At 36.6% G+C, this 26,441-nt stretch overlaps 4 protein-coding genes and 1 non-coding gene across 6 annotated transcripts; all 5 read right to left on the minus strand.

Moving 5' to 3' along the window:
* Nucleotides 1-1,336: 1,336 nt before the first annotated feature.
* On the minus strand, nt 1,337-9,400 carry LOC147552216 (DNA polymerase I A, chloroplastic/mitochondrial-like). 2 transcript variants are annotated; one of them, XM_086671279.1, is made up of 12 exons: nt 8,752-9,400; nt 6,564-7,446; nt 6,271-6,466; nt 5,396-6,087; nt 4,438-4,843; nt 4,117-4,212; nt 3,756-3,848; nt 3,469-3,663; nt 2,724-2,816; nt 2,409-2,624; nt 1,719-1,808; nt 1,337-1,611 (listed from the first exon to the last, which is right to left on the minus strand). In XM_086671279.1, exons 4-12 carry the CDS (start codon nt 6,007-6,009, stop codon nt 1,450-1,452), a joined length of 1,965 nt encoding a protein of 654 aa, XP_086527405.1. In that variant the 5' UTR covers nt 6,010-6,087; nt 6,271-6,466; nt 6,564-7,446; nt 8,752-9,400; the 3' UTR covers nt 1,337-1,449. The 2 variants fall into 2 exon arrangements, with proteins under 2 accessions (XP_086527405.1, XP_086527406.1); XM_086671280.1 differs by having other exon boundaries at nt 8,298-9,146.
* A 515-nt stretch (nt 9,401-9,915) lies between these two features.
* Nucleotides 9,916-12,578, minus strand: LOC147552217 (putative serine/threonine-protein kinase PBL23). The gene is made up of 5 exons (XM_086671282.1): nt 11,975-12,578; nt 11,490-11,668; nt 11,107-11,296; nt 10,609-11,000; nt 9,916-10,382 (listed from the first exon to the last, which is right to left on the minus strand). The coding sequence occupies exons 1-5, from the start codon at nt 12,096-12,098 to the stop codon at nt 10,158-10,160; spliced, it is 1,110 nt and encodes a 369-aa protein (XP_086527408.1). The 5' UTR covers nt 12,099-12,578; the 3' UTR covers nt 9,916-10,157.
* Nucleotides 12,579-12,686: 108 nt separating this feature from the next.
* On the minus strand, nt 12,687-12,758 carry TRNAW-CCA (transfer RNA tryptophan (anticodon CCA)). The gene has a single exon. It is a non-coding gene; the product is annotated as a tRNA-Trp (tRNA).
* A 640-nt stretch (nt 12,759-13,398) lies between these two features.
* LOC147552219 (protein FATTY ACID EXPORT 5-like) lies at nt 13,399-16,039 on the minus strand. The gene is made up of 3 exons (XM_086671283.1): nt 15,717-16,039; nt 14,539-14,626; nt 13,399-13,695 (listed from the first exon to the last, which is right to left on the minus strand). The coding sequence occupies exons 1-3, from the start codon at nt 15,913-15,915 to the stop codon at nt 13,620-13,622; spliced, it is 363 nt and encodes a 120-aa protein (XP_086527409.1). The 5' UTR covers nt 15,916-16,039; the 3' UTR covers nt 13,399-13,619.
* A 2,249-nt stretch (nt 16,040-18,288) lies between these two features.
* Nucleotides 18,289-22,167, minus strand: LOC147552220 (purple acid phosphatase 18-like). The gene is made up of 5 exons (XM_086671281.1): nt 21,477-22,167; nt 20,228-20,896; nt 19,189-19,377; nt 19,004-19,092; nt 18,289-18,734 (listed from the first exon to the last, which is right to left on the minus strand). Exons 1-5 carry the CDS (start codon nt 21,624-21,626, stop codon nt 18,512-18,514), a joined length of 1,320 nt encoding a protein of 439 aa, XP_086527407.1. The 5' UTR covers nt 21,627-22,167; the 3' UTR covers nt 18,289-18,511.
* Nucleotides 22,168-26,441: the final 4,274 nt, after the last annotated feature.

Below are 26,441 nucleotides of genomic sequence, written 5' to 3' on the forward strand. Positions count from 1 at the left end.
CCCTTCTTCTCCGGCGAAAAGTCGCCGGCCGGAATAAAAAATTCCGGCCGGCCACCTTTACCAAAAAAAAAAAATCTTCATCTTCTTCATTTCTCTCTCTTCTTCATCTCCTTTTTTTCTCTCTCTTCTTCTTCATTTCTTCCTTCAAGGTCTGGTTTCCGGCGAAGGGCTCCGCCCCTTCGCCAGATTATAGAGAGAGAGAGAGGGGTTAGAGAGAGAGAGGGGGTTAGAGAGAGAGAGGGGGTTAGAGAGAGAGAGGGGTTAGAGAGAGAGGTAAAGAAAGAAGAAGAAGAGGGAGAAAAAAAAGGAGATGAAGAAGAGAGAGAAATGAAGAAGATGAAGTTTTTTTTTTTTGGTAAAAGTGGCCGGCCGGAATTTTTTATTCCGGACAGCAACTTTTCGCCGGAGAAGAAGGGTGAGGTGGACAGAGTGATGTGATAATTGTTAGATGAGGTGGACAAAGAAAAAGAAAAAAAAATAATTACAGAAATGCCATGGGGGTAGAATTGGGAGGTTGAAAAACTTTAGGGCCAAAACGAACTGTCGGACACAATTCGGGGCCAAAACGGCCAGTTAGTCACAAATCGGGGGCTAAAACGGAATTAACCCTTTAATTAATTAATTGAAAATGAACGGCCCCAATTTAACCACGGTTAAGTTACACACTATGGTGGGACTCATTTGCCACCGAGATCGAATCTCATGACCTCATGGGTTTAAGAGGAGTTTCCAATTGTTGCACTAAAGGATGGTGGGCTTATAATTTAACAATTGACGAAGAAATCTCAATCTTTAAAGAATAAATCAGAGAGGTGTAATCTAGACCATTGAAGATAAATTTTTGGAAGTATAATATTACTTGGGAGGAGTAATCCTAGCTATGAAGAAGACATTCTACAAAAAAGATACTTTTATCCCTTATTATATAGCTTATATGCTAATTAGACATAAGAAGTTATTGAGACACCTACCCCTGTTAGCGGGGTCCAAAAGATTATTAGTAGCAATTTGACATGCCTCTCCATTTATTTCTGACATTAATGACACCTAATTATCTAGTGGTTCACAGTAGGTTTGCACCCATGGGTGACCCATTGACGTCGAGTGGTGAGTCTGCCGCACTAGGTTCACGTCAGACATGACCAGTAAGTGTTGTAGTAGCCATATAAAAAACATCTCAGTCCAATTTGTATTGAAGGCAGAGCTGGTTCCCCCCGAACGAATGAGCCCACTTAGTCGGTTCAATAAACGGGAGGTATCGGACCCTTTTTAGGATCGACATGGCCTGTTCTGAACCACTACTCTAAATGACAAAAAACTGTTAGTTGACCATATCTTTGTAAATATCATTATCATATCAAATAGGGTGAGTATGCCTTTAACACATTATTACATCAACAATGGACTGTCTTTGGAAGTTAAATAAGTCAATATAGCCACCATGATAAGTTATTTGGCAGCAAACCAATTCTGCACAGATTTGACATCAACGGATAGATCTACCTTGAGAAAGTTTGAGCCATGGAAGGGTTTCGTCATACAATGAACGATAATACCCTTCGCCTCTTCTGCAAACTCTGTTGGTCCTTCCAAGATTAATTCATCGTGAATCTGTTCGGGGTAGAGAATTAGAAATGTTTCTTTTGTTTTACCGTACAACCGAATTAGGAGCTCAAGGGGCAACATAAATAATATACACCAGAAATCGCGACATTCACCTGCAAAAGAAGCCTCCACCCCAGCTCTTTCAAGCGAGCATTACTCGATATTTCTAGCATGGCACACATAGCTACATCAGCAGCACTGCCCTGTCAAATATAATAACAGAAATTTCAAGTAGAAAATTTTAGGTTTTCGTGATTCGATTTTGAATTCCTTATATATGATATACCGAAATAGTGGTCCATAAACCACGTTGAAGTTTGGTTTGACAAAGAAAGGCAGAGCCCCAACTGTAGCTCTCGGGCAACATGCCCGCAGTTCGACGGGTTTTTGGGGTTAGCTCGCCCTTGCGAGATAGGAACCCTTTGTCCCAGCTAATGTAGCAATGTGGTCACCGAGGTGAGGGGCATGTGATGTCAGCTTCACCTTCCAACGTCTTATCACCAGCAGTCCGTTCAGGGTTCTAACTCAAAGATGACAACTGAACACCAGGGTTCCACTCATTGAGGGACTTAACCCGAGATATGAGACATACTCAATTAATAATACAAGAAAACGGCCAGATGGGTTGTTGGAATCCAAGAATAACAATTGAACACTTGAAGAAAATTAAATTTGTTGTGGAACCTCTAGACTGGCTCTCTTTCTGGGAATGTTCGCCCTCAGTAGGTCGAATATTATAAACCAAGTCGTTCTATTACGAAATTCAAAGAACAATCAAACGAGGAAATGCACCATAAGAATACCTGAACAGGGGTATTAATAGCTGCTCGTTCAATATGACTTTTGTGGGCTCTAGTAGCAGTTGTAGCCATTGATGGAAAAGTACGAGCTCGACCTAACAATGTGTAAACACGGTTGTCAGTAGTGGCCTCTTTCTTCCGCTCTTTTTGCCAAGACAAAACTTCTTGCCTCTGCTTATACCAGAGATGAACTGTTTTTCTAGCTTCCTGCACAGAAACCTGAGGAGAGGCGGTAATGAGCAAACCCGTGTCCACTATTTTACTTCAGTTGAAGATACGCAAAAACTGCAGACAGAGTTAAGTTAGTAGCAGATATACCTTCCAGTCCCGAGCTAGTCCAACAGGAGTTTTGCCATATGCAATGGAAAAGTTGAGCATTTTTGCCTTTCTTCTTTCGGATGCAAAAGCATCCTAAAGTTCATTGAAAACATAGATTATCTATTAATCAAATGATAAGGGTTTGGTTGTCTCAAATTAAACTCAAAAAGAAATGCTAACTTGTATCTATTTCAGTTCATCAAATTAACCACCTAGTTTATCAGATTAACCACCTAGTTCTTTCACCATTTATACTATTGTTTTCACACCAATATAATTTCCCAAAATTTTCTCTATAGATTGTGTGTATTTGTTTCGTAAAAAACAAAAAAATATTTTCTTCTGAACAACAGAAAGAATATAATGAAAGTGCATACAAATACAAGAAAAAGCTTGAGGATTCACGAAGAACCCGGAAAACACAAAAAGCGCATCCCTATCGCAATGTTGCTATCAGATCATTCCAATTCATCACAATATTATTATAGCAAACGTTCTTGGCCCTATGTTTCCTTCACAATATAATGTTTCTAGAAAGCTAAAATTTAACGACTCAAAATTTAATTTCATGTTCTTCAAATTTGCTACATTTCTTCCTTTCCGCACGATCCAAATTGACGCATGTTATTAATGTCCAAATTTCAGGACCTGTTATTGCCAAGGCAAAACACCAGAGACACCACAGAAATGGTTGGGTACTAGAACTCTCAGTACGCAAGTGCAAGAAGAAGTTGCTGATTATTACCTTTAATAGAGGAACTGGAGGTATCTCTTCACCGGGCTTGGGGTGCCATTCAAGAAGCACTTGTTTGTTCTCTACAGCTTCACGAATATGTGGGTACATATTCATGGCTGTCCTTGAATGGAAATCTCCACCAGCTTTGAAGGCCTCCAACATGCTTTTACAGTTTGTAAGATGTGCTAAGATTCTAAGTTCTAACTGTAATTAAACAAGCAAAATCAAATTGATTATAAAAGCAATCTTGAAGAACCAGATTTTACAAATAAAGGGATGAGTTTTGAATCGATTACCTGCCCATAATCAGCGATAATGAGGGAATTTCCAGGTGCAGCTACAAATGCCTGGCGGATCCGGTATCTGTCCTTCTCTAAAGCAGGTTGATTCTGAATTGCCAAAATCATGAAGAAGAAAGAAATATGAGCTTTTAGAAAGAGATGACCTTTAGCCCCCAATTCAAGCCTATGAATTGAGTAGGATTCTAAGTGTGATCTTGTTGTAACATGTACATTTTACTAAAGAGGTTCTACGTTTAAGTTTTAACAAGTACATTTTATTGAAGAGGTTTTAACATTTCTGAATCACCAAACTTATTCTCGAAAGTCAACATTATTAGAACTGGCGTTTTGACCATAAATGCAATGAAGGATCAACCTGTAAATTTGGCCTCCTTGCTGATAACCGCCCAGTCTCAGTATTGATATTTAGAGAACAATGGATACGCCCAGTTTTGCCAGATATGTTATTGCTCTGTGCCCATCAGGAAGCGAAAAAAATATCACTTTGATCAGTTGCAATCAATAGAATACGGGAGACCCTTGTATGCTTCCGAGCTAGAGAAACCTCATCTTTATTAAGAAATGAGGTGAAGCTAAATGATGTAAAGACATACACAACACAAATAATTTTGTTTAAAAACATGTTCCGTTAAGATACTAATATAGAACGGCGAATATATAAATCATAAGAGATCACCTGCAAGGGGAGAATGAAGTAGGATATTAAAGAGCCAATTGAGCAGACTTCACGTAAAGCAGCTATGGCATGGCAAGCTTCCCTTCCCTCCTTGCCTCCTCCGAAGGCAGCATAAGCTGTTCCATATGATAAGAAGTCGCTCTCATCCTTGTGCAATGTGGGATTATATATCTCACCATTCCAATTGTATTCTGAGGACACCTTGCCTGCGAGAACATTTAAAACATCTACACTAACTGAAGGCCAACCAGTGGCTGTAAACACTTCAGTTTCAATCCGCTCACCAATTTTACTTAATGTAATATTTCGAAATTTCATGGCAACCTTTTTACCTTTCTCAATCACCTTTTCAACATTAGGCACCTTAAAACTCTTTTCTTTGGGAAGCGCTTTGGTTTCGTCGTTCCTATCAAAAGGCAACCAAATGAAATGTAACTGAATAAAATACACTCGACAATTCTAGCTAACCATGGCATTTATTGATTCACTCTAAAATGTTGACCTTAAAAGTTGTTAAACTTTAGCAATTTCTTCCAAGCAAATACTTCAATTTTCCTCCAAATTGTAAAACAATCAAAACCCATATTACTGAATATGTTGATCTGTCTATAGAGATAATAACAAGTAGTAGTCAAACTAGAAACAACATGTAAGACTCAAAAATCTTTAAGTACATAAAAGAGAAAGAGAGCGCTAAAGGAGAGAACAAAAAGAGAGAGAAGGGGGCGTCTAGGTTTCGACCGGAGAACGAAATGTGGGTCAAATTACCATGCACTTTTTCTTACTTGTTAGATACATAATACATAAACTAGAATAAATAGAGAGACACATTTGAGTATATATATATATATATATATATAAAAGGTAAGAATATCGAGAAATATATATATATATATATATATAAATATATATACACTTAATATGCTGACAGAAAAAGAGGATGATATTTCTAATTTACCTGTTAACCATGCCACCAAAAAAGAGTTGCCGTAGTTGTGCGTCACTTCCTACATTCATGTACAAAGCGTCATGGCAGTACCTAGATGCCCACTTACGAAATTTATTTCCAGCTACTTCTCGTTCTGAAACGGCCACCTTCTCCACTTCTGCAAGATATGCTCGATTAACAAGCATTCCCTCGGTTTCAACTTTGACTAAAAGTTCACCAAATGGTCTCCAATATTGCTCATAGAAATCGTACATCGATCCTCTGTGACTCTCATCTAGGTTCCAATGCATTGCCATCAACTTGGCTTTCAAGCTCTCAAAAAGCTTTAGAGTGCTAATTGAGTCCAAGGCAGAATAACAAATCCATAGTAACCTTTCTTCTCTTTGAAGCTCTTCAACAGGAGCAATGGTAATAATTTTACCCTCGTCTCCATCTTTCTTTAATTTTTTCTTGCCAAAGATGGTTCTCATTGATATCTTACCAATCAAATCTCCTCCCATGGACATTACCTTCTTTTTTCCTAGATCCTTGCCAGACATAACCTTTGGGTCACTTGTAAGTGCTTCAAGAGAATATCCACCATTAATTTGTCGAGATGAATCCCACAGCCGTGCCATATGCATCGTGTCAGCATGAAATCCAGAAACCTTTAGCCCGTAATTCTCTATAATGTGACTATCAAAGCTATAGTTGTGCCAAACCTGTAAAATCGAACACACATATTTTGATTCATGTTTGTTTACTAAATTCAAAAGAACAATAGTTATGGAGACATTAAAAGATGCAGCATCTATGCAGAAGAGATAAATACATGATTATCTTCACGTTATAACAAGTTCAAATATTCACTTGGGGAAAACTCCAAAGTCCAAAGAACGGTACACTTAACTTTTTGATAGATGGATTTTCAAAAAAAGGAGCAAATTCCATGAGAATTTCCCTGCCACCACCATCTAAAACATCCACCCATATACAGAACTTCCCACCGCCAAAATTAGCTCCTTCTCCGGAAAAGATGCTGAAACATATCATTTCTCCATGGCCAACAGGAGTTTCATGTCTGGCATCTATCTTAGCTACCTGTAGGTATTTCATACCAGCAACTACAGTAAGCTGGTAGAATCTTATACTCATATAGCCACTAAATAAGGTACATTAATTAGAAAATAAAACCTGCCTCAGTATCACATGCATGCACAAAATGCCTGTACTTTGTTATGAGCAATTTAACAATTTCTTTTGCCACTGAGATGTTGTCAACTACAAGAACTTTCTCATATATGCGACTTAGCCTTTTGCGATGCTCGGCCTGGCGAATAATACATTCTTCTCCAGTTAATATTGGTTCAATGTGAGTTTCATTGAACGCATTCAAGATGGCATTAGTTTTCGCTTTCGGTGAACTGATTTCATCTGTATCATTGGGTAGATCTCCAGATAACACCGAGCATCTTCCTTGATCCTGTCTGGATATATAGCTCCCTATCTTAGAATTACCATTGCGGCTTCTCAAGTGTGGACCATCAGTTTTAACATGTGAAGCAAGAACGTCTTTACTAGTAAAAGGTCTTTCTTGTTTGATTTTGTCAGCTTCTCCAACCCAATCATTTCTGTTTCCTTTGACTCCAGGAAAAGTACTATGAGGACTCCAATAATTTCTGAACCTAGAAACGGAAACATCTTCGATATCCCTTACCAAATCTTCACGGAAGTATCTATTGATTGTTTTATTTTCTTGGTCCATAACTTTCAAACGTACTGATCCACCTGAAGCGACCTTTTGGGCATAAACAATCGACCTTCGGTGCTGTTCTAGTAAAACTCTTTTCAGATAGATGTAACCCGGTAACATGCGATATGGTGATCTAGAAAGGCTATTTTGCTCCAACCATAAAGCTAGCTTGGAATAAGTAGGTGATTGATAATCTTGTCTTCCACCATCAATGTATCTAGCATCCTCCGTAGAGAATGATCTACTGCAAGTAATTAAACCTCGACTTCTTAATAGGGTGATCACGGGAGAAAGGCTATTTGCTCCATGGAGTAGGTGAAGGTCCCTCCTACCATCCAAAAAATATGGAATTAAAAAAGAAATATGATCAAGTAAGCTAAGGATGAATAAGAAGTTTTCGATATTAAAAACGGTAACAAAAATGAGACAAACACATGGAAAAAGGTAAAATCAAGGACGTAGTTTTAGTCTAAAAAACGCTATGAATCCTTATACTAGCTGATTAAAGTGATATGCGCTAAGAATACTAGTATACTACAGCTCCAATATTTACATAAAGCTTCTCAGAACAACTCCAACCCAAGGTGGCTGAGGCCCAAAATTCGAATTTTGGGCCTCAGCCCCTTGGGTCCAACCAGGGGCGCTTGGGGCTTGGCTGAGGCCCAGCCCCAAGACAGGCCGTCGACTCTACTTGACTCTACAATTAGAGTCGACTGAGAGCCTTCCCCACATGACCGTTGGGGTTTCAATGGTCATGTGGGGAAATCCCCTGGCCGTTGGAGCTAAATCCAGCGGCCCAAATTGGGTTGGTTCTCTATTTATAGGGAACCAGCCCATAATTTCCAAAAAAAAGGAAAATTTTGAATTTAAAAAAAAAAACTAGAAGTAGTTCATGCGAAGATCACACACGTCTTTCGCACACCCACAAAAAATCCACACACGTGTTTCACACATGCACAAATTTTAGGCATAAGCCCCTCTTGGGTTGGAGTTGATTTTTGAGGTGGAGCCCCTTGATTTAATTATAACAAAAAAAAATGGTTTTTAGGCATAAGCCCCTGGAGTTGCTCTAATGATAAACAAACAATTGGAGTAACAAAAATCACAATTCCAAAAATTATATATTTCACATTGTCCATCTACTACCCATAATCCATTTCAATCTAAAAACATTGATACCTCAGAAACTGTGAGGTCCCAAGTCTTTGCAATTAACGATATTGTCCCCACTTTTCGCACCTCAGAGGTTTGGTGTTTTGTTCTTGGCAAAGACTCCCCGAACCTCCTCCCCCACCAAAAGGCCTGGCCACTTACTGATGTTGAGCGTTCACCTATGGCCCAGGCTCCGAACAGATGACGGACTATCACAATCCCCCACCCTCAGCGAAGAGCCGAGGAACCACTTGTGATGCCTCAAGCCTTAGCAATTAATATTAATGAGTAAAAGCACAGAAGAGCTGAATTTTGAAATATTTCCCACAAACTTTATTAAGCTAAAAACACAGGGGAATTTTAAAAAAATATGCGTAGAACCTTCATGAATCATGATCATACTAAAACACAGGGGAATTTTAAAAAAAAGTAAAGAAAATGGTAAAGAAAAAGAAAGTAAAAATAGGTAGAAAAAAAAAACCTGTGGAATGGTTTGAGGGAGAAGGAGAATGGGTGAGAAGAGGTTGAGGAGGGCACAATCGGTTGTGTCATGATAGGAGGCTGAACAAACCAAAGAGGGGAAGGAGTGCAAGGCTTGAAAGGGTTTCTTTCAGTGGAAACCCCCATTGCCATCTCTTCTGAAACTCGAGAGGAGCCGTGGGTGTGGCTTAATGGTTTGATATCAGTTAGGTAAGAGTGATAGTATCTTCCAAGGGATTATCCCAGTGTTTTCCTCTGTGACTCTAAAGCAGAGCATTTCGAGAAGAGAGAGATAGATATATATAGAGGGAGAGAGAGCTTGTGATGGGAGACTTGAGAGAGAGAGAGAGAGAGAGAGAGAGAGCTTCTCCGAGAAGATTGAGAGAGAGAGAGAGATCAGAAGTCTAAAACCTCTTGTTGTTGTTGTTCAGCTCAAACAGGCATTTATATGGCGGGTAAAGCAAAAGCAAACCTGTCATTGATGTTTTTACCCAAGCAACCGTGCTACATGTCCCCAAAATCATGCCCCAAGAATGGCTCAATGTTGTCGTAGCTTGCTCATTTTCTACTTGAGGGATACCACGTCGGCATTCGAGTTATGCACCAGCATTTCGTGCGGAAAAATGAACCCAACCAGACAAGTGGGTGGTGTGGTCCTTGGCCGAGATTGGCCAAACAACTTATCTCTTATGTGTTTGGCCAATCTCGACATACCAGTATGCCACATCAACCGTCATAGGCTATGATCGGTTCACCTTTCGAAACAAATATCACGGTTGATCTTTTCTGTAATTTTTAAGTTAATCGGGGAATTGCCTCATTTATGTTAATTTTTTGTGATTTTCCTTTAGCCTGATCCGTTAAACCAAGTACGTATATAAATAATGCTAGCTTCCACATCATATAATTAGTAATATTCTATTTGACCGTTCAATTCTATGCCACTTATAAAACCAATAAACAATACGTCCCTATACATACTACCAATTTAACTATCTAAATAGTGAGATTAAGTAACTAATGGAGCTGCGACCTCAACATGTATAATTTATCACATTGATGTAAAGAAAATTATAGTAGGAATGAAAAACTGAAGTGTTTATCCGCCTTAATGTTTCATATGATCGTTCGACATATCCTAAAACAATTAGTCATTAACATGTTCTTTATCATACTTCTAGATCTTTTATATATGAACTCCAAAACCATAAATCCATTTACAAAATTAAGTTTTGAAAATGAAGCAAAAAAAAAACAGTCTCGATTCATTGTGCAGGTCTATTATCTATATCCTGCAACACTTTGTCTAGACTTCATTATATGCTACAATTCATTCAAACCAACATGTACATGTTCCTTGGCCATCAAATGTATGGCTACTTTTATCAAAAGGTGGTTTTGGGAGTATTACTCGAGCTTCGGGCTTTCTACTTCTTCTCTTTCATCCCTTTCCGATAAATATTCAAGAGCCGTTACAACATCGCTAATCAAAGGACGGGTACTAGCTTCTTCTTGGAGACACATAGCTGCAATTGCAATAGCTTGGTAGAGACCTTTTATTGGGTAATTTCCTTTTAGCAATGGATCTGCCATTAGAGTGAACTTGTTTTTGTCTTTAAACATTGGTTTTGCCTGCAAGAACAAAATGAGAATCGTCGTCAAGACACCCCAACCGAAATTCATGAAAATATCACTAGCTGCTCCAATACCCATATTTGTTTTCTCATTATAACGATTGATCTTTTCTCGTCCATTTTAGGAATGTTTTCACTTGGACTTAGTTTTTCTAAAGTATTGCATTATTTGTTATATGAGATTCGAGCTAATATTGATGAAAGATAATGATAGAGAAACATACCCAAGTAACAAGATTCTGCTCGTTTGGTGGTCGAGAAGTATCAATAGCTCTTCTTCCTGTAATAATCTCAAGAAAAACGACTCCGAAACTATAAACATCAGACATGGTTGTCAATTGCCCTGTCATTGCATATTCAGGTGCACAATATCCATAAGTTCCCATAACTCTTGTCGATACATGAGTCTTATCACCTGTGGGGCCTAACTTCGCTAGCCCGAAATCCGAGAGTTTTGGATTATAATCCTCGTCTAGTAATATATTTGATGCTTTGAAGTCACGATAAATTACCGGGGGATTAGCCTTCTCGTGCAAGTATTCGAGCCCTTTGCCAGCTCCTAGAGCTATTCTCATTCTATTATACCAACCTAATGGCTTCTTATTTGGAGGTACACCTACAAAAATCAGAGGGAGATTGAGACAACAAGAAAAAAGCTATTTGAGGTCTTGAAATGATCTACATTGTATGAAACTCTACTTCTAACTAGTTTAATGGCTTACCGAGAAGATGATCCTCCAAAGATCCTAATGGCATAAACTCGTAAACTAAGATCCTCTGATCTCCATCTGCGCAATAACCGATAAGATTAACAAGATTCGAATGGTGAAGAAGACTTAGCATCAAAACTTCTACCAAGAACTCTCTATTTCCTTGTAATCCATTTCTATCAAGTTGCTTAACCGCTACAACCTGAAAAATCACAAAAATCAAACACGTAGGATTCGTATCAGTACGCGGAACCATTTGGCCCGACAAACTAGACAGACTTGGGTCGAGAATGGGTACTTGATTTTGCCAAAGTGTCTGACCCGATTAAAAAATTGGTTAGTTTTATGTGAAAGTAAAAGAATAAACTAAAGAAAAAGAGAATTTGAAATAACACTTGATTTATGCCATCAATGCATCCTTTGTATACTCTTCCAAAGCCACCTTCACCAACTAGACATTCCGGTTTGAAGTTCTTCGTGGCAGTTGCTAATTCTCGAAATGTAAAGGTTTTCGACTTGATTTTTCCATTTCCTAGCTTCTGTATCTCTTCCTTAATCTTCTGTTTTCCACTGTCTATGAAACAAAAATACATATATATGAGCTTGAAACCATGATATCGAAAAGAAAAGTTGTAACGACATAAAGCTAGATAGAATCTTCCCCAAGAGGATAACACAAAGGAGGTTTCAAGACTCATTTCAAATGAAACCCCGAATTCGCAATAAACCAATTTTGTTTAGGATAATTAAGATATCTCTTATGATAATCTTCCCATAGACATTATATCTAGGGTTACTTAAGCAAAAAAAATTGGTACTACATGAAACCCAATTATGTAATGAAGAAAAATGAAATCGTATGATATTTCCAAATACTTACTAGATTTGAAAGAGAATTTCTCAACAAATGAAACTAACGAATTCTTTTGTCTTTGTTCTTTGTTCTTCTTCGAAGATCTTCTAATTCTTATTTGTAAACTGCAACACCAGAAGCATCCAAACATCTTCCCTTCTTCTTGATCTTCTTCTTAACCCAAAAGTTACAGGCTATTTGTCAAAACCCCATAGCCATTAGAACTATAAAAAGATAGACCCATGTTTAATCTCTCTGATTAAAACAACACGAACCCAGATCCAAAAATGAACCAAAGAAATATGGGTAAGAGTTGAATTTTAATTTCTCAGTAACCAGAAAACTTTAGCTCATTAAAGAACAAAGTTTTCTGGTTTCTGAGAAACAGAAACAAGAAGAAGGAAAACCTAAAAATACCCAGAGAGTTTTCTGAATTTGTTGATCTGTCAATAGAGATAGATAATAACAAATTAGAATGAAGATATATGAATGATGTAGAAAAATGAGCTAAATTTAGTAATATGGTTTTTTTGATTGTTTTAGAATTTGGAGGAAAATTGAAGTATTTGCTTGGAAGAAATTGTTAGCTTTTGACTAACAACTATTTGGTTTATTCGTTCCAAAACCAACCGTTTTTTGAAAGGAAGATACAATTAAAGGATTTTATGGATAAAGGATCAATTAACTAAACTAACCGTTTTTTAAAGGTCTGGATTTGAAAAATTAAAAAAAAAAAAATTGAACCTGACGTGAATCGAACACGCAACCTTCTGATCTGGAGTCAGACGCGCTACCATTGCGCCACAGATCCAGTGTTGTTAGACATCCTACAATTAAAAATAAAACCTAAAAGAAGGCTGACTTCTAGAAAAAGATTTAAGCCCAAGAAGGTTGTTCACAAAATAATTAGGAGTGAAATGACTTCCGGTCAACAATGCTCATGTCAAAATTTGGTATCAGTTTGTGTTGAATATCGATCTTTCTCTTCACGTTCTAGGGGGTGAAACCTGCAAGAAACTCGAGAATCTCTCCAACGCTCAAGATAGTAAGAACGCATGCAGTTAAAATAATGAATACCAAGTGAACCTTGGAGGGTTACTCGTTTGATTGGGAGAGTTGGTTCCTTATTTTGCTCGTGTCTTCTTCGAGGCAAGTTGATTACCTTTTTATAGACTGTTTTGACCAACGCTACAAAGGCGTTGATGATGAAGCAGTTGAGATTCACCTTGTTGGGTTGAAACTGCTATTTCTTAGTTGGAAGATATTAGAGGAATATTTCTTAGTTGGAAGATATTAGGGCTCCTATTTGAGGTTATACGGCATCTTCGATATTTAGGAGATACTTTTCTGATTGATCATTTGAGATGATGATTTGATTAATTAGGGTGGGTTTTCGAGTTATGTTAGGTTGTTAGGTGTGCATTAGAGTGAAGAATTGAAAGAGAAATAAGTGAAAGAAACACATTGACCTGTTAATTTTTGTGGTAAAGTGATACAAACAATGTGATCCATTTATGATCAATAATACCCCTGGAAAAATCCCAAATACAGATATCTGTTACTATTGTAAACAAGAAACTATCCCCAAATAGAAATTTTGACTAGGGTAATGCCCTGATGCCCGAAAAAGCAATCCTCCCAAGTATCAAAGTTTAGTAATCAAAATATATTATCACTCTGCCTTAGGCGGAGGGATATGGTTGCCGCCAGTTGCAATCTTGTATAGATAAAACATGGTCATAACAGCACTGCAACAAGAAATTATACATCATAAGAACCTTCGACCAAAAATATCTCCGCGAATGCGAAAAGAGAAACATTGCAAATTTCACAGAAATGTACATGGTTAACATTAATTTTGCTATTTGCAGGAACATAAAAAGGGTGTGTAATATTGCACAAAGTCAACTAGTTCAGCCTTGCATTATCAAATCGAGCAAAAGCTTGAAACAATATACATCTCTAAAATTTACGTATATTTTTAGGGAGTAGATGTAGATCTCAGATATGTGCAAGGTTAGGTAACAATATGGTGGATACCCTTTATGGTATTCTTTTAACATGCTAGATATTCAGATACTTGTACATATATGGTAAAGCACATAGACCTGTGTGAACATATAGAGAAATTACAACACCCACACAAACACACACACACACACACACACACACACACACACACACACACACACACACACATATACACAAAAGGATATTGGTTTTCAAGAAAACCATTCAAGTCGACATCTATGACGAAAATCAGATTAGAAACAAGATGAAACATTGTTGAGTTTGTAATTATAATGATTTAACAGATAACCCACATTCACGAACATACCGGCAAATGTTATCACAGTGTGTGTTTATATATAGAAATATCTTAGTGTTCAAGCACGTAATTTACATTAGTATCTATGACCAAACCCATATTAGTTAATGACAACATTAAGTTTGTGAGTATAATGGTTGAGCTAGAACTATGGCATTAAACAAGTTTAATAGATACAGGTAGTAAAAACTATGGTACTTATATATTCACTCGAAAAGCATTTGAAGATGACAAAAAGATAGGTCTTAAGCCTCTTAATTACCTGATCGCAGCAACAATTCCTGCCGGCATTATCTTTGAGGATTCCATGTACCTTTGCCCCATAACCCATGTAAGTGCACAAGCAGAAACTGTTGAATTCCAACATAATATGAGTTCAGCAAAAGAATCTAGCAAAACCAAGTCTGGGATTGCTTTTTCGAAGTATACAAATACTTATTTCTTTTCTTTTTATTCTTTGATAGACGTTTGGTAAGAAAACAAGCGATTTTGGCGCAAAAAATAAGCAACTTCTTTCAAAGCAGAATAAGAGAATCAGCTCTTGCATGTTTCTAAAGGCTATTCACTTGTTATCTAAACATCAGAGTCAGAGAGGATGATTAGCCAAACGGGGACTGAGACACGAGCCAGATCCTAATGCGACCAGTAGTACGGAAATTTCTTCATATGCACTGGCAGACACAACCATCAAAGATGAAGCAAATCTTTCATTTCCAAACTGTCAAGACCTTCGCTGCCACCCCACTGGCCCACTCTAAACAAACTGAAATACTTCCTAAGGCTCTGTGCCCATAATCGTCTTCCAACCATGAATCATCCACACCACATAGGCACGTACACATTACGGCAGAAAACTTCTGCCCTCTTTGTCTTTTGCAAATGAAAATGTTCTTCATGTGCTTCGAGACTGGACAAAAGCGAAAACTGCCAGCCAGACCAATGCCTCGTTTACGTGGAGGTAGAAGGCTCACGGATGTTGAACTACATTTCTAGGAGAACATATAATTATATGAAAATCTTACGCCGATAACAAACTAAGGTGGTGCAGTTTTCTTACTCATTGCCTTAGCTGACTAGTCTGAATATGAAGATTCAGTCAGAACCCAGACGAGTCACCCATCACGAGTGGCGAATGACAAACATTCTTAGCGTTTAACCAAATGGAATACGTATTTATTATGCTTACATATAATTATTCATAACGCTAGATCAATTTCTATAAATTACAGATCAAATTGAAAATAATTAACTCATTCTTAGCATAATTAGAAATTACTAACTAAATTTCTACATCAGGGATCTGAAATCAGCAAAAGTAAAGACTACCCAAATTCTAAATCTTATATAGCAAACTTACCCCATTAATCCAACAAACTAGGGTTCCTGAAATTCCACAGAAAATAATGATATAAAATTTATGGAACAAAGAAATATTCATACCCGTTTCAATAATCAAAGCCAGATAAGAATTCTTCCTTTTCTTAAAAGCATTGAGACTCAGATAACCAGCAATTATGAGCAAAAAACCAGTACCCAAACCACCAGCCAAGGAAGCTGTGCTTCCTTTCTTAGCAAATCCAATTAGTCCTCCAGCAACTAAAACCAATCCATATGGAATTGTAAAGCAGAAATCATGCATCTTGATCAAATGAGTATCTTCTCAAAAACCCTAAATTTTTCAAATGAGAAACTAGGGTAATCAGAGAAACCAAGAAAAGTTAGGATTTCTACTCTGAAAAGTTAGAAGAACATGAACATTTAAAGAGAGGAAAATTATAAGGCCCAAAATTCGGGTCAAAATATCGAATGAAGCCCAACCCGGAATAATAATGCAAAAAAAACCCAAAATTTAAAATTACAAAACATTCATGAAAATTTCTGAACAAAACACAGTTTGCTCTTAACAATTTTGTATTTGCTCTCAACAATTTTGTAAATGTATGAACAAATTTGTTTTTGTTCACACATAATTATATATGTTGTCACAGTTTCAAAAGTGTTGTAACAGTTTCATAAGTATTGCCAACAGTTTAAAAATTGGGTTTTTTTTACATTATTATTCCTGAGTGGGTTTTTTTTCGTATTTGGGCCCAAATCTTGGGCTTTTCTTACATAGTTCCGACATTTAAATTGGGTATTATGGTCAACCGTTCCACCCGTCAGAATAGAATTCAGACTTCACTTTTTAATAATCAGATTATAATTTATACGAGTAGACTTTAACACATTATAAATACGAAATATTCTTAGATCTGTCCTAGAAGTGCTAATAGACACTCATTCACTCCAAAAGTTCATCCTAATTAAGATTAATTATTTATACTCTTAATGACAAAGTTTTGATAAATCATAGATTATATAATCTCCAATAAATTTTTACTTCAGTTTCGAAATAGCACAGTGAGTATCTAACCAATACACCAATAAATGGTAGAGACTTCCTGCTCTATCTCACCAACTTCGTGTTCCTTGTAATTGCTCTTTTTGGGATGCAAAAATGGCAAGCATATCCTACGATTTCACATAAGATGATCCTGCACTCTTTGAGGGGGGTGAGTTTCTTTCTTAGAGCAACTCCAACCCAGACTGTCTTAGGTCGAAAAAACTACTTTTTTACCCAAAATCTTTTGCTTCGGTTCAGCCTCAAAAATGCAGCTCCAACCTGAGCCGCTCTTGAGGCCAAAAATTTGTTTGTGGGAAATGCTTGTGTGACGTTTTTGTTGGTGTGCGAGAAACGTGTGTGGTTTGTGTATATACAAAACACGTTTTTGAACTATTTTCGAAATAATATTTTTTATTTCCAAGGTTGAAAAATTATTCGGAGACCGACACTTTCGTTCAATGTATTTTAATATTTTAATGCAAAAGGCGGTTTGTATTAAAACGACTCGGTATTGTTAAAAAAAGAGGAAGCAGAACCAAGTCAAGATGATAGGGATCAACCCCCTCTTCTTGCGCCAAAGATCTTATCATTTCCGAAGGAACTGGAGCTAACATTTGAATAAGTTTGATTCTTTATCGGATCGTAAAAACTCACTTTACGAAGATCTCTTCCTTCTCTTCGGGATCGAACATCAATTGCAACGATTCGATAGATGGTGATCTTCCAATATGCTAGTTTCAACAATTCTCGTTCTTTACATTTCTTCCTAGCCGCTTGGCCTATTATTATTATTAATGTTGGTTTTGATTTTTAAGTTATTTTTTAAGTTATTTTTTATTTTACAAAAAAGAAAGAGGGAGATCTGACCATTGGATAATCCAACAGCCAAGATCAGACCCAACAGGACCGTTGGGAGTCCCCAACGGTCCTGATGGGGAGCCTTCAGTCGCCCCTAATGTTAGGGGCGACTGAAGCATCAGCTGGGGCGGATGCCGTTGGATGGCCTGGCTGAGGCAAAACAATTTTTAAAAAAAATTACCTCAGCCAGGCCCGCATTAGAGTTGCTCTTAGCTCTTTCTTACTTCGACACCGACAAACATTGCCAAGGAGATAAGAAAATAAATTCATGTCCCATTTGGATGGTGGAAGGTTTTTAGGTGTAATCTTTAAGGCAAATGTATGAGCTTCTCCTGAAATCTGAATACTACAAATGTTTGCTGTGACGGAATAGGATTCAATTCTTTTTTTTATCTCTTTGGCAATTTATATATTCCTTCCTCTTATGTTAAGTCGGATGTTCCAACCTCATCCTATCAAAAGATGCACCTGACAGATCAAAATAATTTTCGGAACTTACAGGTGTTGCCCGTTTTTTTGTTAATCTGAAAAAAATAATGTGTAATTTACTTGTATAGTTTGAGTGCTTGCATGAATTTACTCTCTAATCAATTCACACCTTAAAACAAGTTTTCTTTTCAAATTCAAACTTGTTTTGAAAGTTGAAAACATCAAAAAAATTGTTTCAAAATCTTAAGATAAAAGCATGCAAACATATATAATTATATCAGATTCAGATCTAAACAGAGGGCACCTAAAACAAAAACATTTTCGCGAGTCTAGACATTCCTAGTTAATCGTGTTAACCATATCATGAAAATTGATCACTCCAAATACACGTATTTTTGTTTTAAGTGATGTTTTCATGAAAGAAGACTAAACAAACAGAGAATTTAAATGTTAACTGTCTCATAGATTTAACAGTTAGAAAATATGATCAAAGTATATTAGCATATAACTTCAAGATATATATATATATATATATATATATATATAACAGAACTGCTGTTCACTTTCATGGTGTTCTTAGAATCTTCATTAGTTCATCATGTCTCTTATCAGCTAAACACCCAGAACTAGCTAATGAGGTAATCCACACCTGATCTGATCTTACTGGTTCATCATCGTCGTTCCTATGCCATGTCCATAATGCATGAGTTGAATTTACGACATTGAGTTCACCATGACCGAAGCTTGCTTCACGAAAGACTGACCATTCTGGCTTTTGATTAATATATCTGTCATTCGATTTACCACTCTTCAGAACGAATTTTTTAAGATATGATAAAAGAAAAAAAAAATCGAAGGAATTTAAAGTTCTCTATTTGAATCTGTGGTAAGGAGTACCACTACCAAGTCAAACACTCAAACTGTAATTAAATGTTTTCTGAAGTAAAAGTAGCAAGACGAAGAAAAAATTGAAAAATTGAAACACAATCATAGTCTCTAATAGAATAATCAACAATCTATAGGATACAAATTTATTTTGCAAGAATTAGTGTATTACCTGTGAGCTAAGCCTTCGCTGTTGCCTCCATCTCCGATAGTTATGTGGACAGCTCCACAGGGGTCTGATTTTCCGTTGTTAACACGTTTCTGCCATTTGAAAAGCCATATCTTAACACGCGTATTTATATATATTATAAGCATATAAAAGAAAGAGGAGATTCCTGCTTTCCCAAACTAGCTCACCGTTCGTTCATAAGCATGCACATGGCCAGTAAGTACGATATCAACTCCAGCAGCATAAAGCAATGGTTCCATTGAATACATCATACTGGTACCTTCACCTTGATGTGCCTTATTACTGTTATACCATGGGACATGGAATAGAGCTAGTAACCATGGTGTCTGTTTTCGATCAACTTTTGAAAGATCATCCTGTAAAACAAACACAAGCAAACTCTCTTTATCAGAAAACAACTTGAGCCTTATTTTGTCTCCTTGGTTTATTTTCTTTCATCAACTAATCAACAACCAAATAAAATGTTCAAAAGATGTTTTGGATCTTGCCTTCATTTCTTTTAATGCCAAATTCTTGGTGGAAGCTGCAGGCCTGATCTCGGCCTTTCTTGCCCCCAAGTGATGTAGGGCCTCTCTCACGTCAAACGCTATCTCTCAGGGTGAGAGAGGCCCGAGACCACACTCACAAATGGTATCAAAGACCAGGTTTACCGAAGTCTTCCAGGTCCCATTGTGGAGGGAGAAGATAATCTTCCAGGCCCCAATGCGTGAAGGGAGAGATTAATGAAGTAAACCCACATTGGATTGAGAGAGTGTGGTCGTCACTTTGTAAGTGTGAGGGAAAGCCTCAAATTTGGGATAGCTTTAGGGGTGAGAGAGGTCCACAACCACTTCAGGGACGACGAAGGTCCAGAACCACATCTACACAAGCACTTTATAGTAGTGTTTTGGTACAAAATGGTTCTTGGCGTTGTCAGACAGGAAACTGATAAAAGAAGAAGGAAATCAATAAGACATCTTACTCCGAATCAGAACACTTGATTTTTCGATTCGGTTAACTTAGCTTCTATTTTCTTTAACTCATACATAGAAGGATAAATGATTGGATGTTGTTGAGATAGTTTGGTTAGGTACTAAAAAGATAGATTATTCCCTTCTAAGTTAAAAAAGAATTTATACCAACATCCAGTGAGAAGTTCCAACAGTAGCTAAAAGGATATTAAGGCAACAAATCTTAAATCTAGAAAAAAAAAAATGAAGAACTAACCTTCAACCAGCTATATTGTTCCGAGTACTGATCATGATCTGCATAGGAACCGAGCATGATTACATGAACTCCTGCAACTTCAAAAGAGTAATATAGATTCGAGCTCGACCCGCTCTCCTCAAAGGGCATCTTCCATCTTGCATTATAAGCTTCAAACCCATCTTTGAGTAATGGTATACTTTCTATTTCATGGTTCCCTTCTGTTACCATCCACGGCCTACTACTCGCTTGTGGTTGAACTAATTCACCAAATGTATCCCATTGATGTTGTCGATAATTAGCATATGAAAGGTCCCCAGGGAGTAAATGCATATCATATTTGCATTGCCCTATATGTTGAAGAGTCGAAGCTGTCCAGCCCGTTTGACCCAAATCACCAGCCACAGCAAAGGTAATAGGGAACCTAGATGGAGGGGTCTTAAGTTTGAACTCGGGGCCTTGTCCGCTACACCGATAATAGTAAACTTGGCCATCTTCGAGAGGCCCGATAACAGTGTGATGTATCTTTCCCGAGGTATAGAAAAAGTAGCTATAGTATGTGCTTTCTCCTTGAGACGAAAATGTATAAACTCCTGGTGATTTTCCATATTCAACTAGAGATGGAGAAGTGTTGTCCTCAGTAATCCATGAGACACGCATATGCTTATCTCTTGCCAACGAGATATGAACCTGAAAACACCATTAAACAGATCGAACAATATAATATGTTTCGAACAATACCACAAATCCACAATGACGATGAATAAAAATTAACAATTGAAAGTCATAAAACATCAAACTTTCCAAACCAAAGAAAATCGCTACACTTTTATACCAAATGAACCCAATTCATTCTAGGGTTCTAAGGGCACATGTTAAATCATCATCTTTACACATTTAACAAGTTAACTTCGACTCCACTCAGTGATTTATCAATTATAACATTTCTCGGTTAAAAATAGAAAGAATTGATGTTATATCGGTCACATACTAGGAAATCATTTATTTTAATACAACCCTAACAATCAATTTTGTTTCATGTCATTAAATTTCAACAACTATGATGTGATATATATAATTGGAATAAAACAAATTCGCGCCAAAAATGATGATGATGGAGACTAATAAAACTCATTACTAGAACATTCAAACCTGATTAAAACCTAAAATTCAAGGTAAGTTTCACACAAATTAAGATGGAACTAGAGAGATAAAGTTTTCATAAGTTAAAAGAGAAACAGAGAGAGATTTGATGAAAAGTAGTAGTAACCTGTTGAGGATGAGAAAAACCCTTGGGCTTCCATGGAAAGTTTAGGGTTTTACGAGGCTGAGGTCGAACATAGTCAGATTTTATCACAGTTGATGTGAAAACCACATTCATGAAAACCACCATCAACGTGAAATTAAAAAGCTTCTTCATCTTTTGATATCTGCAAATTCTAGGACCGACAAGAGTCTTTCAGATTAATACTCTAGTATTTAAACAAGAAGAATAGGGATGTCTATATACGCCCAGCCTAATCACCGTAGGCGCCCTTTCATGGCCAACTTTTGAGGAGATTTTAATTTTTACTAGGGTATATCCTACTGCCGGCACGAACACTTGAGAGGGAGATTTTAATTAGTTATTATTTTATTGAGAGAGACATTTTTATTAGTTATTATTTTTTTGTATTACATTTTTGTTTATTTTCTCTTAAATTAGTTATTATTTTATTAAGAGAGAAATATTTTAATTTTTTTTTAACCCTTTAAATTTATTTTTTTTCTTTTTTTTCTTAAATTAGAATTTTATTTCTAAGAAAGAAATGATTATTATTTTTTAAATAGGTAATTTTATTTCTACGAAAGACTATATTTTAAATTTTGAGAAAGACTTCTAGACGATATCTTTTATTAAAAAATGATGTTTGTCCGAGTCATTATTTTCCCTTCTGTTTTATATACCGTAATAGATGTGTCTACATGGTTCAATTGGTAAGGTGAAAAAGAGAAAGGCTCTCTCCTGCCAATCCTTTGAACTTTATTGGAACCGTCTCTCTCTCTCTAGTTTTCTTAAGGTAAATCGTCAAATTGGAACCCTTGCCGGCTCCGGCGAGGGTTCCTCTCTCCCCCTTTCTTGTTCCTCTCTCTCTCTTTCTCCTTCTCTTCTTTTCTCCTTCTCTCTTTATCTCCTTCTCTCTCTGTACTTAGTTGATTGTATGTGGTGGTGTGTTGTGATGTTGGTGGAGACAGATCTGGTTGTGGCGGTTACCGAAGTGGTGGTGGTAGAATTCGGATCTGGTGGTGGAGAGATTTCATCTATTGATTGAATCTGGAAGTGGTGGTTTGGGGTTTCAGATCTGGTGGTGGTATAGGGAGATGTTTGGTGATCGGATCTGGTGAGGTGGTGGTGGTGGCGGTGGCTGGGAGGTGGTGACGGTAGGTTCTATGGTTTAGTGGCTGGGTGGTGGTGTTTGCGTGGATTATGATGAAGATGAATGCGATTATGGTGATGGCGGTGGTGGTGGAAAAGATGGATGTAGTTCTTGACAGTGGTGATGAAGTTTGTGGTGTTTTGTGGTGGTGGTATGGGCTTGGCATTTAGTAATGGTGGTGTTTATGTTTGGTATATGGTTTGTGGTAGTGGTACAGAGATATGTAGAAGATAAAGGATATTTAATTCTTCTCCGGTGATGCGACGGTTTCCGACGATGAAAGCAGTTTTTCCGGCGACGATTTCCCGGCGACGATTTTCCGGCGACAATGGCGGTTTTCCGGTGTTGACGGCGGTTTTCTGGCGACAACGACGGTTTTCCGACGAAAGCGATGGGGATTTAACTTTTTATTTTCTTTATTTTGTATTATTCAATATTTTGTCGACCTTTAGGGTCTTTTTATTCGCGACCTTTAGGGTCTTCTCATTCACGACCTTCAGGGTCTTCTCATTCTCGACCTTTAGGGTCATTATATTGAGTCAGTGTCTAGTCCCATTTCTTTCTCTTCATGAGGCACTTTGCATTTAAAGGTATGTAACTCTCATCAAGTTTTCAGATGAAAGAAATAACAATTATCATCCTTGTATCATTGTGATTTTATCACTTATTAATGGATATGTTTCCCTTGGATTCAAAAAAAAATAGATGTGTCTACATTAATTATTTTGGGCGCGCTTGAATCTCCCTTCACGAGAGTGGGAAGCGAGAAACAAAAGTTGTTAAAGGGACCCAGTAGCTAGAAAACGAGGATCCATAATTAATGGGTCTGTTAACCTTTTTGGTTTTGGAATCGTTAGATTTGTGGATATAGTAGTAGGTTAACGGCAAGTATGAACACGAGGATGGTGAATTTATTAGTTATGTCTTATCACTTGGAAATATGGGTAGAGCCCATCATGTGTTTTTCACTTTACACTTTTGACAATCTAAGGAAGTCCCTCTCATTTCAACAAAAAAAAAAAAAAAAAAAGGAAGTCCCTCTCCTTTCAGTTCAACAAAAAAAAAAGGAAAAATGGGTGAATGGCCCAAAAAGCACTACCCTATTGTGGATAAGATCCACACCCATTTGAAAACTAGTTACAGGTCCAATTAGTCAGTAGTGGGTGGGCCCAAAGACAAAAAGTACAGCAGCAAATGTGTCATAATTTATTAATACCCCTAATACCCTCCTTCCCTTTATATCGCCTATTCACATCTCTCTCTAAAAGTCTTCAGCATCTCCCTCGTCCTTCTCTCTCTAAAAGAAGTCTACACTTTTCTCTCTCTCATCACAATCTCTCTTAGAAACTTTTATAAGATCTTATTTTTCTTTTATTTCTGAATCGCAATACAAACAAATCTTTAATAAGGAACTCTAATCCAGATTCGTTGAGTCTTTGAAGTATGATGAAAGGTCAGATTGGGTGTTCTTTTGTTTAATGGTGAAAAGTTAGATCATTGATTTCAAAGTAACATATCTAAATAGGAATAATATATCCAGATTCGATGAGATCTGAAAGTAACATATTTAGATTTAGGGTTCAACATATTGGATCTTGGTGAAAGAGTTAAATCGACGATTCAAGACGTTTTACCACGCAGATCGAGGAAGTTGTTACTCTGTTTTTCTTCTCTCTATTTGTGAATCCTAAATCCAGATCTAGAATAAGAAATCCAGATTCTTTAAACTTGAAAGTATGTCAAGAGTCAGATTCTTTAAACTTGGAAGTATGTGAAGGGTCGATTCTTTAATCTTGGAAGTATTGGATCTTGTTTCTTTTTCTAAATTTTCTCTCTAAAAATTTCAAAAAGTGTATATGACATTTCCTCATCTTAAAGATCTTCAATATTGTTAGATCTAAATTTTTTGTATTAAGATGTAATAGTTTTAGATTTGAAGATGAATTAAGTTTTTTCATATGCACAGTACATTATATGTTGGTGAGTAAATACGAACATACACTGGAAATCTTATAGTTCTGTAATACTTTAGTCAAACTATTTGTACTACACACAAGAAAATGTTCTATAAATTTTTAGTAATGTACTTAACGTTTTGGAATGAATGCGTAGGAAATTTTATCATGTATGGTACATAACAAAATGTACAAGACATTTTATCATGTACCGTACATAACAAAATGTACAGGACATTACAAAATATATAATTAGAATTTTTCGAAAATCCAATTAGGAGAAGGATATGTAAACCAAGTCAGGACATTCTAATATGTACAGTATTTTTTTTTCTTTTGAAGAATATGTACAGTTAGAATGCTTAAGTAGGTTGCCCAAAGTTAATGTTATATGAAATTTTTTAGATCCCGAAAATTGTGAATAAAATGAGATCTATTTCATTATGATATAAGAAATTTTTTAAATGTGGTTTATCATATTTAGTTTTCCTGAATCTGTGAAATTTGTTTTTTTAATGTAATCTACAGTACTGGACATTGGATTATGTATTGTACATAGCAAAATTTCCTATACCTTCTATTAAAAAAATGTTAAGTACATAACAAAATGTCAGTACATTATAAAATGTCCAGTACATAACAAAATGTCCAACGTATTTTCATTGAGATAGTTTTCTTTTTGGAAGTAATGTATAGGAAATTTTATCATGTACCGTAAATAACAAAATGTTCTATAAATTTTCATTGAAAATAATTTACATTTTAGAAAGAATGTCCTTAAATGCCCATCATATAAGGAGATAATGTTTGAGAGAAGGAAAGTTGTTAGGATTGGAGAGAGAATTTTTTTTTTTGAAGGAAAGTAGTTAACATTACAACACACTACTCATACAACAAATTTGTATACCAGAAAATTTATCACTCTTCCAACCTATCATCGGCGTAAGGTGTGTTTAGTACAACCTAGTACAACTTAGTATACAACAACCTCCCATTATAAAAGTGTCAAGTACATAACAAAATGCAGTACGTTATAAAATGTCCCGTACATAACAAAATGTCCTACGAATTTTCATCGAAAAAGTTTACTTTTTGCAAGGAATGTATAGGAAATTTTATTATGTACCGTAAATAACAAAATTGCTTATAAATCTTATTATGTACCGTAAATAAAAAAAATTCCTACAAAATGTCTCGTACATTTCAAAATTTTCGCTGCGGGATCTGATGGCCTGTTCTTTAGCTCTGTGACAATTGACCAGGTGGGTACTTGAGGAACATGAGGTCTATATGACTTTGTTTTCTTGCTCTTGGCCTTGCCTTTAGATTGCAGTCGGCTGCTTTCAGCAGGGGCTCCCTGGAAAGAATCATATGCACAGGAAATGTATTTTTGTACAGTTAACAAATACATGTATAATGACTATACTTGGGTGCTAGGAAGAAATTACTTTGTTACTTTGGTCGAGGCCTGCTTCAGTAACTGTCCCCTTTCCCTTCTTTTTGGCTGGTACTTGGGTGCTTTCGACAGGAACTTCCTGTAACCATTTTTCGGGTAGTTTATAATTAACTTGTGCGTATCTCTGGAAATAATCATATGCACTGAAAATATATTTTTGTACAGTTAACAAATACATGTATAATGACTATACTTGGGTACTAGAAAGAAATTACTTTGTTACTTGTGTCTAGGCCTGCTTCAGAAACTGTTCTCTTCCCCTTATTTCTGGCTGGTACTTGGGTGCTTTCGACCGAAACTTCCTGTAAGTGAAAACCATTTTTGGTTAGCACATTTTTTTATATTAACTCAATGAAATATACAGTAAATAATGATATAAACTGCACATATAATTATGCGCTGGAAAT

Source organism: Eschscholzia californica, unplaced genomic scaffold (genome assembly GCF_041429995.1).
Source record: "Eschscholzia californica isolate CP2 unplaced genomic scaffold, dmEscCali1.0.p SCAF_3, whole genome shotgun sequence".
In the NCBI taxonomy this organism is placed as follows: Eukaryota; Viridiplantae; Streptophyta; class Magnoliopsida; order Ranunculales; family Papaveraceae; genus Eschscholzia; species Eschscholzia californica.